At 53.9% G+C, this 15,047-nt stretch overlaps 7 protein-coding genes across 7 annotated transcripts; 4 read left to right on the top strand and 3 right to left on the bottom strand.

The window, feature by feature from the left end:
• Positions 1–271: 271 nt before the first annotated feature.
• GLRG_06875 (uncharacterized protein) lies at positions 272–2,484 on the top strand (the record flags this gene model as incomplete). Its single annotated transcript, XM_008097415.1, has 3 exons — positions 272–383; positions 525–1,751; positions 1,817–2,484. The coding sequence occupies 3 exons, from the start codon at positions 272–274 to the stop codon at positions 2,482–2,484; spliced, it is 2,007 nt and encodes a 668-aa protein (XP_008095606.1).
• Positions 2,485–3,334: 850 nt separating this feature from the next.
• GLRG_06874 (major facilitator superfamily transporter) lies at positions 3,335–5,131 on the top strand (the record flags this gene model as incomplete). Its single annotated transcript, XM_008097414.1, has 5 exons — positions 3,335–3,496; positions 3,568–3,621; positions 3,756–4,068; positions 4,184–4,356; positions 4,406–5,131. 5 exons carry the CDS (start codon positions 3,335–3,337, stop codon positions 5,129–5,131), a joined length of 1,428 nt encoding a protein of 475 aa, XP_008095605.1.
• Positions 5,132–5,689: 558 nt separating this feature from the next.
• Positions 5,690–6,318, top strand: GLRG_06873 (uncharacterized protein; the record flags this gene model as incomplete). Its single annotated transcript, XM_008097413.1, has 2 exons — positions 5,690–6,238; positions 6,310–6,318. The coding sequence occupies 2 exons, from the start codon at positions 5,690–5,692 to the stop codon at positions 6,316–6,318; spliced, it is 558 nt and encodes a 185-aa protein (XP_008095604.1).
• Positions 6,319–7,978: 1,660 nt separating this feature from the next.
• GLRG_06872 (uncharacterized protein) lies at positions 7,979–8,299 on the top strand (the record flags this gene model as incomplete). The annotated part of the gene is made up of 1 exon (XM_008097412.1): positions 7,979–8,299. One exon carries the CDS (start codon positions 7,979–7,981, stop codon positions 8,297–8,299), a length of 321 nt encoding a protein of 106 aa, XP_008095603.1.
• A 411-nt stretch (positions 8,300–8,710) lies between these two features.
• GLRG_06871 (uncharacterized protein) lies at positions 8,711–8,998 on the bottom strand (the record flags this gene model as incomplete). The annotated part of the gene is made up of 2 exons (XM_008097411.1): positions 8,711–8,740; positions 8,843–8,998. The coding sequence occupies 2 exons, from the start codon at positions 8,996–8,998 to the stop codon at positions 8,711–8,713; spliced, it is 186 nt and encodes a 61-aa protein (XP_008095602.1).
• A 1,381-nt stretch (positions 8,999–10,379) lies between these two features.
• Positions 10,380–10,580, bottom strand: GLRG_06870 (uncharacterized protein; the record flags this gene model as incomplete). The annotated part of the gene is made up of 1 exon (XM_008097410.1): positions 10,380–10,580. The coding sequence occupies one exon, from the start codon at positions 10,578–10,580 to the stop codon at positions 10,380–10,382; it is 201 nt and encodes a 66-aa protein (XP_008095601.1).
• A 569-nt stretch (positions 10,581–11,149) lies between these two features.
• GLRG_06869 (uncharacterized protein) lies at positions 11,150–14,953 on the bottom strand (the record flags this gene model as incomplete). The annotated part of the gene is made up of 4 exons (XM_008097409.1): positions 11,150–13,439; positions 13,549–13,691; positions 13,758–14,877; positions 14,940–14,953. 4 exons carry the CDS (start codon positions 14,951–14,953, stop codon positions 11,150–11,152), a joined length of 3,567 nt encoding a protein of 1,188 aa, XP_008095600.1.
• Between the last annotated feature and the right edge of the window lie 94 nt (positions 14,954–15,047).

Raw genomic sequence — 15,047 nt, 5'->3', positions numbered from 1 at the left:
GTGGAATTGGGATACACCATGTCGCGATGTCACCATGTCGTGTTGCCCATATGGACGTGGCTGCTACACTAGAACATGTGGAGACTAGTGTTTTGACCCCGCACGGTGAGAAGTCCGCCCCGCTTATAAACATAGCAGATACGCGTGTCTTTTCCCTCTTTTCTCCCCTCGGCCATCTTCCCGCCCTCCATCTTGTCCACCTCGTCCACCTTTCCCTTTCAAAGGCCCAGAAAAGCGCACCCGGACTTCTATCCTGCGGACCCTTTGGACCATGAAACGTGCCAGAATTGACGGTCCGGACAAGACTCCGTCCTCTTCTACCTTGGGAGCCGCCTCCGGCCAGCCGGTTCACCTGCCGAAGATCTCAAGAAAAATCCGAGCTTGTGAGTACCAGCATTGCGCACGATCCTTCTTGGGCTAAACCCTCCATCGATGGACATACTCCTTTCTCTTGCTTCCCCCCCCCCCCCCATTTTGATCGGAGGTACTCGCACTGGAATAGCCGCTGATCCAAAGAGAGATAGGCCAAGAATGCCAGAACCGCAAGATCAAGTGCGGCATTGAGCCCGGCCAGAACCAGTGTGCTCGATGCGCCCGCCTTGGCCTGCAGTGTGTAGTCAATAAGAGTCTCCAAACCTTGCTTGACAGCGAGAATGAGTGGAAGACCAAGATGGAGATGCAGCTCCAGACGCTACAAGCGTCCATGGTGGAGGTCAGGCGGGCCTTGAATCTGCCACAGCTTGCCCCGGTCCAGGCTTATCAGCACGACGCTACCGGCATGTCCCAGAGTCCTGTCAATATTACCGTATCACAAAGCAGTCCCGCCACAGGTCCATCTCCGGTCCGGCCTCCAGACGTAACGGCCATGACGAGGGAGAACTCTCCTGAGCAGACGGCGCAAGATAACGCCGAGGACCAGGCCATAGTAAGCGCGCCAATGGCCAGCCTCTTCGAGGTGACGAAGCTGCGGAACATCCGGAGCGACCCCGGAGCCCGGGTTCGCCTCCCATCAAGCCGAGCGCAAGAGCCCGACTTCATTGCACAGGGCAAGTTTAGCGTTGAGGAGGCGGAGCAGCTCTTCTCCACCTTCCGCGGGACGCTCAATGCCTACCTTTGGGGAGGCATTGCGCTGGTTCACGACAGCCTCACCGCGACGCGCATGTCCTCGCCTCTTCTCACGGCTGCCATCCTCGCCGTGACGGCGCTGCACGAGCAAGATGATGGCCGTGCCTTTGACATCTGCTACCCCACCTTCCTCGAGCTAGCCAGTCAGACCATGTTCGACCGATACCATAGCCTTGACGACGTCAGGGGACTATGCATCGGTGCCTTCTGGCTCTCCGACATCAGTTGGAAGGTGTCTGGTCTCGCTGTGCGTATCGCTACCGAGTTGAACCTTCACCAGTTCTGCGCCAAGGCGCTTAATAAAGGACCGCAGCATGTCGAGAAAGCAAGGCTGTGGTACTTGCTCTACGTGTGCGACCACCACTTCAGCATCGCGTATGGCAGGCCTCCCGTCATAAATGAGGATGCGACCATTACCCATCATGAAGCTTTTCTCACGCTGCCAGGCATTACGCAAGCGGACTTCCGTCTACATAGCCAGGTTGGTGTCTTTATCATTTTAAGTCGGGTTTTCCACACATTTGGCCCAGATACATCGAGGCAAGTTGCCAGAGATGAGTTTGAAGCACTGAAGAGATACGACGCCGACCTCGCTCGATGGAAGCTCCAATGGGAAACTCGGCTAGGTAAGAAAGCATCATCAGCCTTGCTCTCCCTGACACGACAGGTCGTCGGCTAACCTTTTGGCAAGTGCCGGACAAGCACATAGCACAGTACCCTGCCAAGGGCGTCACCCTTCACTACCACTTTGCCCGTCTCTTGTTGTTTTCCATCTGTCTGCGAGGTCTCAACCCGTCGAACCCGTCGGACCAATACGCCATGTCCGATGAGCGCCGCGAGTTCATCAACCTCGCCATAGCAAGCGCGTCTGCCGCGTTAGAGCTGATCCTGACAGATATCGACATGCGCAGGGCGGTCATCGGGGTGCCACTCTACCTTCTGACCACCATTGCCTATGCTGCCATGTTCCTGATGAAGGTTCACGCCCAGTGGAAGCCTGCGCGGCTGAACATTCGTTACGACGAAGTAGTCGACCTTATTGAGCGTGTCGTCCAACTGCTGGAGGAGACCAACCGTTGTGCCCGTCACGTTGCACACTACATCGGACGCGGTCTCAGCACCATGCTTGATAAGTTCAAAGAACGAGGTCCCCAGGAGAAGCAGTACATTGCCGGGAGCCAGCCAGGGCAACCCGCTCAACCGGGCCAACCTATCTCTCAGGTCTGGAACGAGGGGGATATCGGCCAGGATTGGAACCAATGGATGTTCAGCGGGGAGATGATGAACAACTATGGAATGGGCCCTGAGCAATACCCGCTCAACATGCTAGACTTGCTAAACTCCCAAATGCCTGGCTGAATGACAATATCACCTACTGAGATGACAGACGCTATGGAGCCCCATTCATTTGTGGCTTTATTTCCAACCCCCAACCTGATATGCAACATTCGTGATGCTTGTCTTGTGGTTGATCGCGGGGAAATCAAATGGCGGGATGAAATCCGGATGCGGATGGCTCGGGCTGAAGGCCGCTGTCCCCCTTCTTGTCTTTGAGGCTCGGGAAGAAGTCCGCCCTGGGAGGGCCGTCTCAGCGTGGATCCGGATCATCTCGCGACGTTTGTAGTCCAATCATGCCGCGTTTAGCGCCGTGATGATGGATCATCGCCTGATCTCAACGAGATGAGAGGCCATTCCCTCGCGTCCGCTCCAGACGGACGGCTCCTCACCGCGGGTATCGAACATCCACCTTGAACCCCCCTTCCCGGCTGCCTCCCCGTGTCTCTTTACCCAACATCTACCCCGTGGGGAAGAGAAGACAAGCTGAATTACCCCAGACGGGTATGATTCGCGCTTTGACCAATACTGTTAACATATATCCAACTTTCTGATATTACCACCGTTTTTGCATGGGGTAGAAGAAGGCTTCATCCCTCAACCTCAACCTCAACCTCGTGGTCGACTCTTCGCGATTCCCAAATAAACCTCAAGCCCGTCCCCCTCCCCCATCTGCGACGAAAAGGGGCGATTGCGCGACGCGTTTTCGCTCGCATCTCCATATCGCAACACTATTCGATAGCCAACCCACTGTGGTGGTTCAAGCCTCTCGGTTAAGCCGCCGCCGCCACCACCACCACGAGTCAAGGAGGGGCGACACAAGGGACGAACGACGGTGACAAAGCGCCTAGGGAGGGGGCCATAGCGGAGAAAGATGAGTTTCGAGAATGGTCGGAAGCAGTCTCTCGAGATGAAGGAAGACAAACACGCGCCTGTCGTCAACGAGGCGGACGCCGAGCTCGCCGAGGCCCTGAGGAACTACGTTCCCGGCACGCGGGAGGAGAAGCAGCTCGTGAAGAAGATTGACCTGTTTCTGGTATGTGCCGCGACGCGCTTTGTTCTTTTTTCCCCACTGTCGTTGACGGGTCCTAACACGGCCGAACCCAGATGCCTATGCTTTGGATCATGTATATCCTGAATTACGTGGACCGCACCAACATTGTAGGTTCCCCTTTTTTCTTCTCCCCCCCTCCCCTTCCCCATCACGAATAGGTGCAGGGAGGGAGGAAGATGCTTGAAAAAGTTTCCCACGACGGAGATCACAGACCACTGAAGTTTGTCGGCGCGTGAACTAGGGAAATGCCAAGATCGCGGGAATGCAAAAGGATCTCGGCCTCACCGACGACGGGTACGCCTGGGTGCTGTCCATCTTCTTCTTCGGCTACCTCATCTGCGAGGTGCCCTCGAACATGATCCTCAGCCGCAGCCGGCCGTCCGTTTTCCTCCCGGGCATCATGCTCGTCTGGGGCGCGCTGAGCGCCCTCATGTCCGTCTCCAAGAGCTACGGCGCGCTGCTGGGGTTCCGCTTCGTCCTCGGATGTGTCGAGGCCGGTTTCTTCCCCGGCGTCTTGTATCTCCTGAGCTGTTGGTATACCAGGGCTGAGCTGGGTATGTGATATATCGCCCCCACCCCTCCCTCGCGCGCATGGCATGCTGCTACGTATTGACGCAACCGCGACAAAAAATGGGCCAAGGGGCGCACGCAGGGGCTGACCATCTGCAGGCAAGCGTTTCGCCATCTTCTACACGGCCGCCGTCCTCTCCGGCGCCTTCGGTGGCCTACTCGCCGGCGCCATCACGGCGAACCTCCACGATGCGCACGGCATCGCCGGGTGGCGCTGGTTGTTCATCGTCGAAGGTGTGGCCACGGTCGGCGTTGCCCTCATCGCGTTCTTCGTGCTCCTCGACTACCCCAGCACCGCGCGGCAGCTGACGCCGGGCGCAGCGCCAGCTCGCGAGCATCCGCATCGTCGCCGACGGCATCGCCTCGGGCGGGCAGAGCCGGAAGCGGCTCTCGCACTGGAACGCCTTCGTGGCGGCGGTGGCGGACCCGCGGACGTACGCCTTCGTCCTGCTCTTCATGCTCGACGTCGGCGCCGGCACCATCTCGTACTTCATCCCGACCATCACGCTGACGCTGGGCTACGACACGGTGACGGCGCAGTACATGACGGTGCCAGTGTACGCCGTCGCGTCCGTGTGCCTCAACATCGTGGCGTGGAGCTCGGACCGGCGCGCGGAGCGGCGGTGGCACGTGGCGGCGCCGCTGGCGCTGGGGTTCGCGTGCAGCGTCGTGTGCGCCGCCGTGCAGGCGCCCGTGGTGCGGTACGTCATGATCTGCTTCGTGGCGGCGGGCATCTGGTCGGCGCTGCCGCTGGTGCTGTCGTGGGCGAGCGGCGTCGTGAGCCTGCCGCCCGAGAAGCGCGCCATCGTGCTGGCCATGGTCAACGCCTTTGGCAACTTCTCGAGCGTGTACGGGAGCCGGATCTGGCCGAGCCGGGACGCGCCGGCCTACCGCGTCGGCTTCGGCGTCACGGCGGCGTTCCTGGGCGCGGGCATGGTCATCGCCTTGCTGATGCCCGTGTTCATCCGGTGGGTCGACTGGAAGGGGACCAAGACCGAGAGGGAGGTCCTGGAGGAGGAGGAGGAGGAGGAGGAGGATCGGATGTAGAGAGAGAAGACAGCAATGCCCTGGTACGGGTGATCATATTCTGCAACTTTGCAACTACTAATTGATTCTACCGTTTTTTGGCACAGCTCAAAAATATCCTCAAGTAAACATACGTGGACCGTTCCATCATCAGATTTGAACCATGTGTATCCAGGATAAGCCCTAGGAATACTCACGCTGTGTGGCGTCGGATATCGATCCAGGTCGCCAGCTCGTCTTTGGCGAACAGAGCTGGTTTCACACAACGTATCCCTTCAGCCTGCAGTTGACAATCAAGCTTCACTGATTTGATGATCTGGCTGACGCGTCAGCGGCACAGTCTGCCTTGCGCAACGTTCAATTGAGACGTGTGTCTGTGTCAAGCTACGTATCTGTTCTTAATATATGATGGGGACTCATGGCAATATAATCGTCGGCACACGTCAGACTGCAAAATCTTCCCATCTTACCACATATCCATCATCTCACACAACCACCACGATTGTTAGTTGAGGTCGTTCCTACATTCGTTCGTATTACTGACAACTGGCGTTTCCAGTATCTGCGTATCTCTCCTCGATGCTCTCCAATTCTGAAAATAGTACCTCCCGCCGACGAAGGCTCTGGGAACAGCTTCCTTCCGGCTGGAGGAGGTCAGCAACGGTCAATGTCGTGCTATTGTCAATATCACTGCTTCTTCCAATCGGTATCTTGGCCGCCGCGATCTTCTCGACTGGCGACTTCTGGCAGGCCTGGATGTTCTACGAGGCGGAGTGCAAGAGCAGCAGTGTGACCGCGACCGACACTGGGCTCCATTTGCTCCTCAACGCCATCTCTACGGTTATACTCGTCTCGTCCAACTTCTTCATGCAGGTTCTGAACGCGCCATCGCGTAAAGAGGTAGACGACGTCCACGCAAAGGGCGACTGGCTCGACATATGCATCCCGTCATGGCGCAACGCGTTCCGCCTCTCTTGGTTCAAAATTATATGCTGCCTGGTTCTCTTCTTGACCTCTCTCCCTATTCACGTGGTATTCAACAGCATCATGAGCGATTATCACCTAACAATCGCGGCCGAATCTTTCACCACTGATGCGAGCGTCTTCTTTCTCCCAGGCTCTGGTCTGGTGACTAGTAACGACTACTCATGGCCCCGGCATACGGGTATACCTCCTCTAACATTTCAGGAGTATTACAGCAAAAATGAGTCCTGCTTAGCCTTATCGAAGAATGTTTCGGAAACAGCCGTTCGCGCCAGAGGGTGGGCGAGATTAGAGCCCTCGGAATGTAGAAAGATGTATACCTCAGAGGCTTGCTCCGGATTACGAGACTACCGCGACGTTGTTTTGGTTGTTAAAAGGCCAAGGGTGGAAAGGATCGGAGCTGTGGAATCTGGCCGGCGACGAACTCTGGCAATCTGTCGTCCCACGAGGCGAACTAAACACTCTATGGTTTTCCACGACGTGCTGAATGACTGGCACGCTGCAGACTGTCAAGGATAGTTGCAGTAGCTACTGTAACTTTGAGAGCAGTGAAGTGGGAGAACGATGGCTGATAAACATAACCAATTGGTACCCGAAAGCTCTCAAAAGGAGTTACCATGGCAGGAGTAGATGGAACGAACCTCTCTATTCAAAGCCAGGCAACCGTTCTTTCTTCGGTCTTCAATACAATTCGTCATACTTTGTCGACCAAGATGGCTTACAGTTCCTCGAGGTATCCTACTGCCTAGCAGAGCCGAGAGAGGCCACCTGCGCCGTTGCTCTGTCAAAACCGCTTCTTCTTGCCGTGGTCTTATCGGTATCCTTAAAGGTACTTACTTGCGTCATCTTCATCTGGGTCCTTGGTCCAGAAGAGTCTCTCGTTAGTCCAGGAGACGCAATCTCATCATTCATATCTGTGCCGGAGGGCAGAACATATGAGTCAGGGCCGGTCACGCAGAAACACATCCGTACAAGGACCCGAGAGATTGAACCAAGAGAATTGTATCGGCCGCCTTTGGCCATTCCTCGGGTGAGTCAACGACATGGAAGGATGACAGCGGTGACTCTCATGACCTAGATATGGACGTATAATATATTAGCATTCGGCATTGTGGCATCAGGAGTCGGTGTCGCGGTTCAAACGAGGAACGAAATACCACTGTAAGTGACCTGAAAGAGGTGGAACTCTGGCTAACTTCTAAAAGGCAGTGGGTTAAGCTAGATGTCGACGAAGCCAGCAGCACTCTCAGGGGCGTTGAAAGTGGTAATGGCTTCATCAGTTCGGTCTTGACCGGTAATGTGCCTCAATTGTATTTGTCGTTTTGGTACTTGGCGTACAACTCCTTGATAACCCGTCTGGAAATGAGTTATGAATGGGCTCTCTTTTCAGTCGAGTATCGGTCGCTGCGAGGAACTCATCCAAAGTAAGCATCGATCCTTATCCAAACAACTTAGTGCATTACTTGCGGCCTATTAATCAATCTCGCGTTTTAAAGGGGACAGCAGATATCGACATATCGTCTTCAGCTGCCATACAGCTATAGAATTCCCCTGGTACTCATGAGTAACCTACTACATTGGTTACTTCCAGTGTCTTTTTTTATCCTCATATCTCGTGGCAGTAAGATTCCCAGCATTTGAAATCATGGAAATGGCTGACATTCCATTGGAACAGGCTATCATGATTCATCTGATGACTATGAAGGGTCGTACTTAGCTGATGCTATCAGCCTCCCCGACGACGCGACGGTGTCGATTGGGACTTCGCCTCTACCTCTCATGATCGTCACCATGCTAGGATCAATAATGATTCTTATGCCAATTGTCATCGCCTGGAATGAACTACCAGGCTACATGCCAGTCGTGGGGTAGAATTCTCGAGCAATGCTAGCCGCGAGCCGTGTGTCACCTACCGCAAAGATCCCCCGTATCGCCGGCCACGAAAGGGGCGCCGCCGCAGGGATCGAGCTTCAGGAGCTGATTCCAGCGTCCGACAAGGGCTATGGGGAGTCGGTGAACTCCAATGCGCACAAAAACATGGCGTACCGTCTCCTCAAATGGGGCGAGGTTGAGATGCCGGAAGACTGGCATCGCGAGTCGGCAGAAGAAGGGAATGACCAGGAGGCACCGCGAGTCGGACACCTCAGTTTCGGGACCATCTTGGACGACCCCCAGCCGCCGACCGAGGGATACTTCTACGCATGATGTAACACGGCTAGGAAGCCCTACTTAGTGTCACGGAGTGGCAACCACTATCCATGGGCTGAGAAGGCCCTGGACCATACGAGCAGTGCTGGCAGCAGTGTCTGTAATAGATCGCAAGCACTGACGGATCTGTTGGCGATCATTGTTGAGGCGTGGGCAAGGGAGGTTAAGTGATTTAATGGGCCAAGATGGGCAATACCACTGGGTAAATCTAGGCAACATCTCTAAAATGGATTTACCTACCTAGATAGAGGAAACATCACAGCATGCATGTTTTACCAAAGGCAACAGACATCACAGGGGCAAGCCATCTAAAGACATACACACATGTGCTCAATTAACCAAGGATTGTCGTCGTATATGCGTGTTTCAACAATAACACCCGTGGACGGTATCATCCCTCAAACTATTCTACCGACAGCATTCGCATTGTCGCGAAGTCTGATTAAAGAGTTGTGCGTTAGCCGTAAGATCAAAAGCCAACATCTTAACCGGGACAGCCATAGTGGTACACCGCAGACGAAAAAAGCTGTCAGCACTTACACCACAGCAAGTGAAGCCGCTGCAGGCGCAGAAGATGGCGCACTGGCGGGCCTCCAAAAGAGGGTTGTCGACGCTGTTCGAAGAGGTGTCGGTGCCGACGGGCGAGGACGCCACGAGCGCTGCAAGCAGGCCGATCACGACGGTGGAGACGCGCATGATGATGGTTGTCGGTCTGACTAGCAGGTCAAGTTGCTTGTTGCAGTTGTGGATTTGCCTTGTTGTTTTTGCGTGTAGTCGTGGTTCTCGATGGAGAGAATGAGGACAAGAAAACTATTTGGAAGAGGTGAGTGCTGCTACATATACACATTCCAGCAACTTGTTTGTCGTTGTTAGTAAACCTATAAACAGAAGATTCAAATGTAGGCCGTGGTCATGCTCCATGGATTCCTACCCAAATGCACACCTTGTAATGATTGTGAGTAAGCAGCGTGCATGGGCACCTACAGGTGTATCTATTGAAGTATCAGTTCTGCGACGATCGTCACCATCTTGAGATGCTGACGTTCAAAGATGGCCTAGAAGTTGAGACTACTGAGAGAGCACTCGCTGGATAGGGTATAGTTTGCCTGTCTGTCTGTTGCCGTAAGCCACAGCAGGCGCACGGGTCGGCTCGTCTGCATAAGTCATGGACTCCCTCGGCCAGTCTGCAGGATGTAATTATAGATTCAACAGGCAGCAGGGTTATTCAGCTGTTTGTTCCCGGTCTTGGCATAGAAAGGACAGGCCCTAGGGAACGGCTTTCCTGATAAGAACATGGCGGCTATTGCTGTGACTCGACTAGGAATGTGTTTGTAATTTCCATTTCGATTGGTAGACAGGTTGTCGCCTGCGCTACGAACCAACTCAACTCACAGACATCACCTGCAGCCTCCTTACTAAGGACTGCTAGAGGAAGGCCAATAGCTGCTCGGCGCCAATGGACGCCAAGGCTGCGGGCTTCAATATTGGACTTACGCACATAGTGTTAATGGCTGTTATCTGAACGTTATGCCTGGGTAGATATTGGCTGCTGGAATACAGACACATCACCAGGACGTTTCGCTGGCGTTGCAACTAGCAACAGAGCTTATCTTGATAGCTTGTCTACGCTACGTATCGGTGATCAGGAAACCAGTTGATAACCGCGCGAGAGACTCACAAAGCAGTGAGCCTTTGTTGGTCATCTCTGGCAGTTGTGATACTAGAAGGCCTAGTTATCAGACTCTGGTACCATGATTTTCAATCTGGAAACCTTCTGTTATGGTGTTGAACACTGGTGATGATATACTCACTATGTTTTTCGACTGTCTAATACGTAAAACATTGTGTACATGTATGACTAACGAGAAGCCGGGGGCTTTGTGGCAATACGCACTGGGGAGAACTTTGGAGAGGCTATCTTGGGGATGCGACCTAATCAGAAAAACCTGTTCTGTTGATGTATCGAATATGCAAAGCCCCCATGAAAGGAAAATCATTTCTATATGCGGTTTCTTTCTGTTCTCAACCTCGCTCGGAAGTGGTATAGGGTCATGTCGGTTTCCCTGCCAAGGATTAATCACAAAATCTCGATTAGACTCAGCCCATCCTCGTTAATCCTCAAGTGGTCTTCCGCTCCAACCAGAGTCTCTGCCATGCTTGAGCCCTTCTTCGTGATGCCAGGTTGGGAAACACCAGCGGCGAAATGGACTTTTGGCCGCCACTGGTCTCCATACTGCCCGTTGTTGTCTCCGTCTGTGAGCTTAACAAGTGCCTTCATTGGCATATGTCGCAGGATGCTCTTCGCAAGTTCTGGATTTCGGTACTGTTCGTACAGCGCCGTCATAAACATGCCCACCCTCCCGTACTGACCTTTGCCCGGGAGTTTGTGGAGTATCAGGCCTCTGATAACCGGTTTACATGGTTTCTTGCCTCCCAAGAATGACGTTACCATATGCAAGGCGATTGGGACCATGTATAGCTGACGTGGGCGATAAGATGTCTCATCTGCCCACAACATGTCTGTCGTATCCCACCTGACCTCCACATATGATCCACCGGTCGTCCTGAAAAGAAGTTCCTCCTGCAATTACTATCTACTAGTCAAACCGGCATTTTACTTCCTTTTAGGCTCACTGTATCAGGGCCCAAGTGAATCTCTTCGAAACCAACCACTCCTTTAGACAACACCAGCCGTCCGCCACCCAGAATCCGGCCAAGGGGCCGCTCCCAGAAACCTAGCCCCTTCTTGAGCATCTTTTCAAGAATTCTTGTCTCCCGAGACCTCCGGGTGAGGTGCCTTGCGGCCCCTCGCAGCGGAATAATAATGCAACCGAAGCCTCCAGCTGCTTACGCCTCTTCTCCGTCCAACGTAGCAAAATACTCTAGCACAGACGTTGCCTCCTGACTCTCTGCCCAATCTATCGCTGTGTAGCCACTCATTTTCTGATGTATTGACGCACCCGCCTCTACAGCCCTTCTCACGACAGCAACATTATCATCGTATGCCGCCTGGTGCAATGCATTTTGTAAGTATCCCGAAGACTTATCTAACTGTGCACCATGCTCGATGAGCGCGAGGGCTATGTCTCGATGGCCAGAACCCCACGCATACTCCCACAGCGTAACGTCCTTAAAGGGCGACTTTTGCACGTTCACGCCGTGATCTAACAAGACCCTTAGACAGTCAAGATGACCGAATTCGGCGGTAATGCAGATGGGTGTGCGGCCGAAAGAGTTGGTTAACGCAATGTCGGCGCCCGCATCGAGAAGCATCTCGACCACGTCCGCACGACCGCATCTACACGCCTCGTGGAGCGGTGTACCGGTAAACGCAGAAGACGTGTTGATCTCTTCCAAGCTTGCGTTTGCGATTCTGACCTGCAGAACCTCGGGCGGGTCGGCGACGACAGCCTCCCTGAGCGTCTTTTTGATGTGAGCCCCGACGGTGTTGCTGTACCCCTCGGCCTTTTTGAGCATCTCCACAATGTCTGGTCGCTTCTTTATTGTGGCAATGTCCACGGGAGTTCGGCCTTCGTTGTCCTTGATGTCACACCGTGCACCAGCATCAACGAGTAATCTGACCCCGTGGGGATCGAGTATTTTGCAACTGTCGTGGAGAGGGGTCTCGCCCGAATCCCCTTGCGCGTTGACCTCAATATCGGGTACATCCTTGAGGAAGTATTTCATTGTGTCCCATGAGCGGTTCACTGCAGCCGAGTGGAGAACGGTCCGGCAAAGGAAATCTCGACGCTTGACGTCCATGCCACGCTTGACCAGCAACTCGACGGCCCCTTGCGCATCCTCATCCACGGCACGCATGAGAGCAGTACCTTGGTACGAGTCTTGATGATTGAGGTCGGCGCCGTGATCGAGAAGCAGCTCCATGCAATCCGCATATCCGTATTGCGCACCGTAATAGAGAGGAGTCCAGCCTTGCCCTGGCTCCGTGCTATCAACCACTATATCCTTGTGTGCGAGCAGGCTCTTGATCGCCGGAATATTCCGCCAAATGACGGCAATATGTAGTGGCGTGAGATCTCCTACCTTGGCATCATCCCGGAGGTTGACATCCACATCTTTCCGCGCAACGAGCTTCTTAACGATGGAATGACTGGCCGACTTGATGGAGGTTATGAGCGCTGAAGAGGTGGAACCGTCGGACGGGATTGCGTTGATGTTAACGTCGCTTACTCGCAGCAGCCGGGTTACGAGGGACTCGGCGTCCGCGCCCACTGCACGGACCAGAGCCGTCGATCCAGCATTGCAGGTGATCGAAGCATCCGCTCCGGCAACGAGGAGGCTCTTCAACTCTGGTAGCCCCTCATTACCTCGATCGGCAGCGTACATCAGTGGCGTGGCGCCAATGAAATCCTGAGCGTCAACATCCTCCCCTTCATCGATGAGAGTAGAAACGACATCGGTCAACCCTAGGTAGACGGCAATATGTAGAGCCGAAGCGTCCGCCTCGATGCTCCAATCCGGGTCCAGATAGTACATCGCCTGGACAAAGGACCTACGGGCATCTGACAGCAGAAACCCCGCGGCACGATTGTCGTCATCCTTCTCATAACTTCTGACGACGTGCTTAAATGAATGTAGCACTGCGTATTCGAGCAGGGGATACGTCTTACGTCGAAGCATAAATAGAGACCTCTGGTCTGGACCTGATAGGGGTTCTCTGAGGACCTCTATGTTGAGATAATGAAGGCAGTCATGGGCGATAGCGCTATCGCCTTTAGGATATAGCTTGTCTCTATGCTCCACGAGGAACCGGCTTGTCGTCGGATGGATGACTTTCACAAAGTCGCTGCTGTCTATGAAAAGAAGCCCAGCGCTCCATGTGGTAATCTCTCGAATGGGGAGGATGTCATCCTCGTCGATGTCCTCAACGCCCGGATGGACAGCAAGGGCGTGGCCCAGCTCAGCAATGCTTAACGGCCTTTGCCCCCATGCGATCCAAAGCAGAAGCTTCTTGAGTATATCAAGATGCTTTGGGCGTAGAGCTCGCTCCATGCGCGCCAGACTCTTGAAGTACATCTGGTCCAAATCGCCGCTAAGGCCTTTTAGCGCGCGTTTCAACGCTGCTACCGTTAGGCAGTCGGCCAAGGAGTCGACGTAGAGGCGGGCTAGGAGGAAGCTTCAAAGAGGATAGGTTAGCCCATGCTATGCCTTTAGAAAATGCCAATGCTTTGATATTATGATCTTAAAAGCACAGGCAACTCACGCCAAAATTCAGAGTTACTTACATTTTTTCCGACTTTTCTGTGACAGTGCTAATTGTAAATCTTCGTAGGATCTCCTGGCCCGAGTCTGGACCCAATAGCTTCCGCAGCTCTCGATCCGAGTCTAGTCTTGTCGTCACGTAGTCACTGATGTCGCTTTCTCTCGGCTGATACCATATCCCCTTCCACTCAAGCTCTCTCAGTGTTTGGTGTTTGCTTTCGCCCCTAGATACCGTAGCAGAGTGGCAATTCTCGCACATAACATAGGATGCACAGTTTCTGCACCGCCAGTAGACCTGCGCGTCCTTCGTTTGACACTCCTTGCAGACCTGTGTTCCCTGGAGGGCCTCGATGATGTCTTCAGAGTGGCGAGACGTGATGATGACCTTGGCCCCGACCCCGATACCATGAACTGCCTTTACCACGGCGGCTCTCTCCTCAATGTTGCTCACCTCGTCAAGGCCGTCAAGTATGACATAGGCAGAATCGTACGTTTTGAGCTCCTCTCTCAGGCATTCTGTCAGAGATTCTACACCGAGCGGCTGGCCGTCTTTGCTGGTTGTTGCCTTTGAATAGCACTCCTTCAGCTTGGAAGGAACCTTACTGCTGCCTCGATTTTGTAAGACCTGCTTCAATAAGCTGGCGACCAGGTTTCGGGGTGACTGGGACTCTTCGTCGTCGAAACTGCAGAAAGCGATCATTACAGCGACATTATCTTCTCTGTGCTGCTTGATGACGTCGGCGCAGATAGAAGCAGCAACGACAGACTTGCCGGCCCCTGGGGCGCCAAAATACCACAGGGACCTTAGATCATCGTCGTGCCATGACCTAAAGCTGTCTGATGCCAAAAGACAGCAGTTATATGGATCCGCGTTGCCGAGGACATCTCGTTGCTTTCGAACAAAGTTTAAAGGCGTCAGCCAGGCCAAAAGCTTTTCGTAAAAGTTATCGTCGACGGCCGCCCTGAAGTGGCATAGGCCCTCTTTTATCTCACGGTTCATCCGGTGGCTAGATTGTTGTATCACCAGCATCGTGGTCTGCTTCAGCTCCTCCAGCCGGGAAACTATACGCATGGCTTCCTTTTCTTGGAAGGGCCATCGCAGAGTCGACATGGCCTCGCCGAACCGGCCTTTGGTCGTCGTGAGCTGCAACTCGAGCTCATTCAGCTGTTCACGGACCTGCGCGGCAATGCCACTAGAGCCGTCTAAAACCCTAAGAGGTTCGACCCAAGGCTCATCGGCTAGTCCTCCTTTCGGCAGGTCTATCTCCTCCTTGAGTCGTTGGAATACGAGCCCCACAGCAGTGTCACCTGTTCCAGCAAGAGCCGCCGAGACTTGCCGCCATGCTTGACGCCTTCGAGGTAGCCAACAATCTTCCAGGATGTATCAACAATAGTGATGATGCTTGCAGCAAACCCAAATGGTTCCATTGTAGCTGTAGGAAGAAACGAACCTGTTTGCGCTAAAGATTATCTTCAAGAAAGAAGACGAGGAAAATCAGAAGAAAGTGTCTACCCCTCTGAG

This window comes from Colletotrichum graminicola, assembly GCF_000149035.1.
Source record: "Colletotrichum graminicola M1.001 genomic scaffold supercont1.26, whole genome shotgun sequence".
NCBI classification, from domain to species: Eukaryota; Fungi; Ascomycota; class Sordariomycetes; order Glomerellales; family Glomerellaceae; genus Colletotrichum; species Colletotrichum graminicola.
This window is presented reverse-complemented; position numbering and strand designations above follow the sequence as displayed.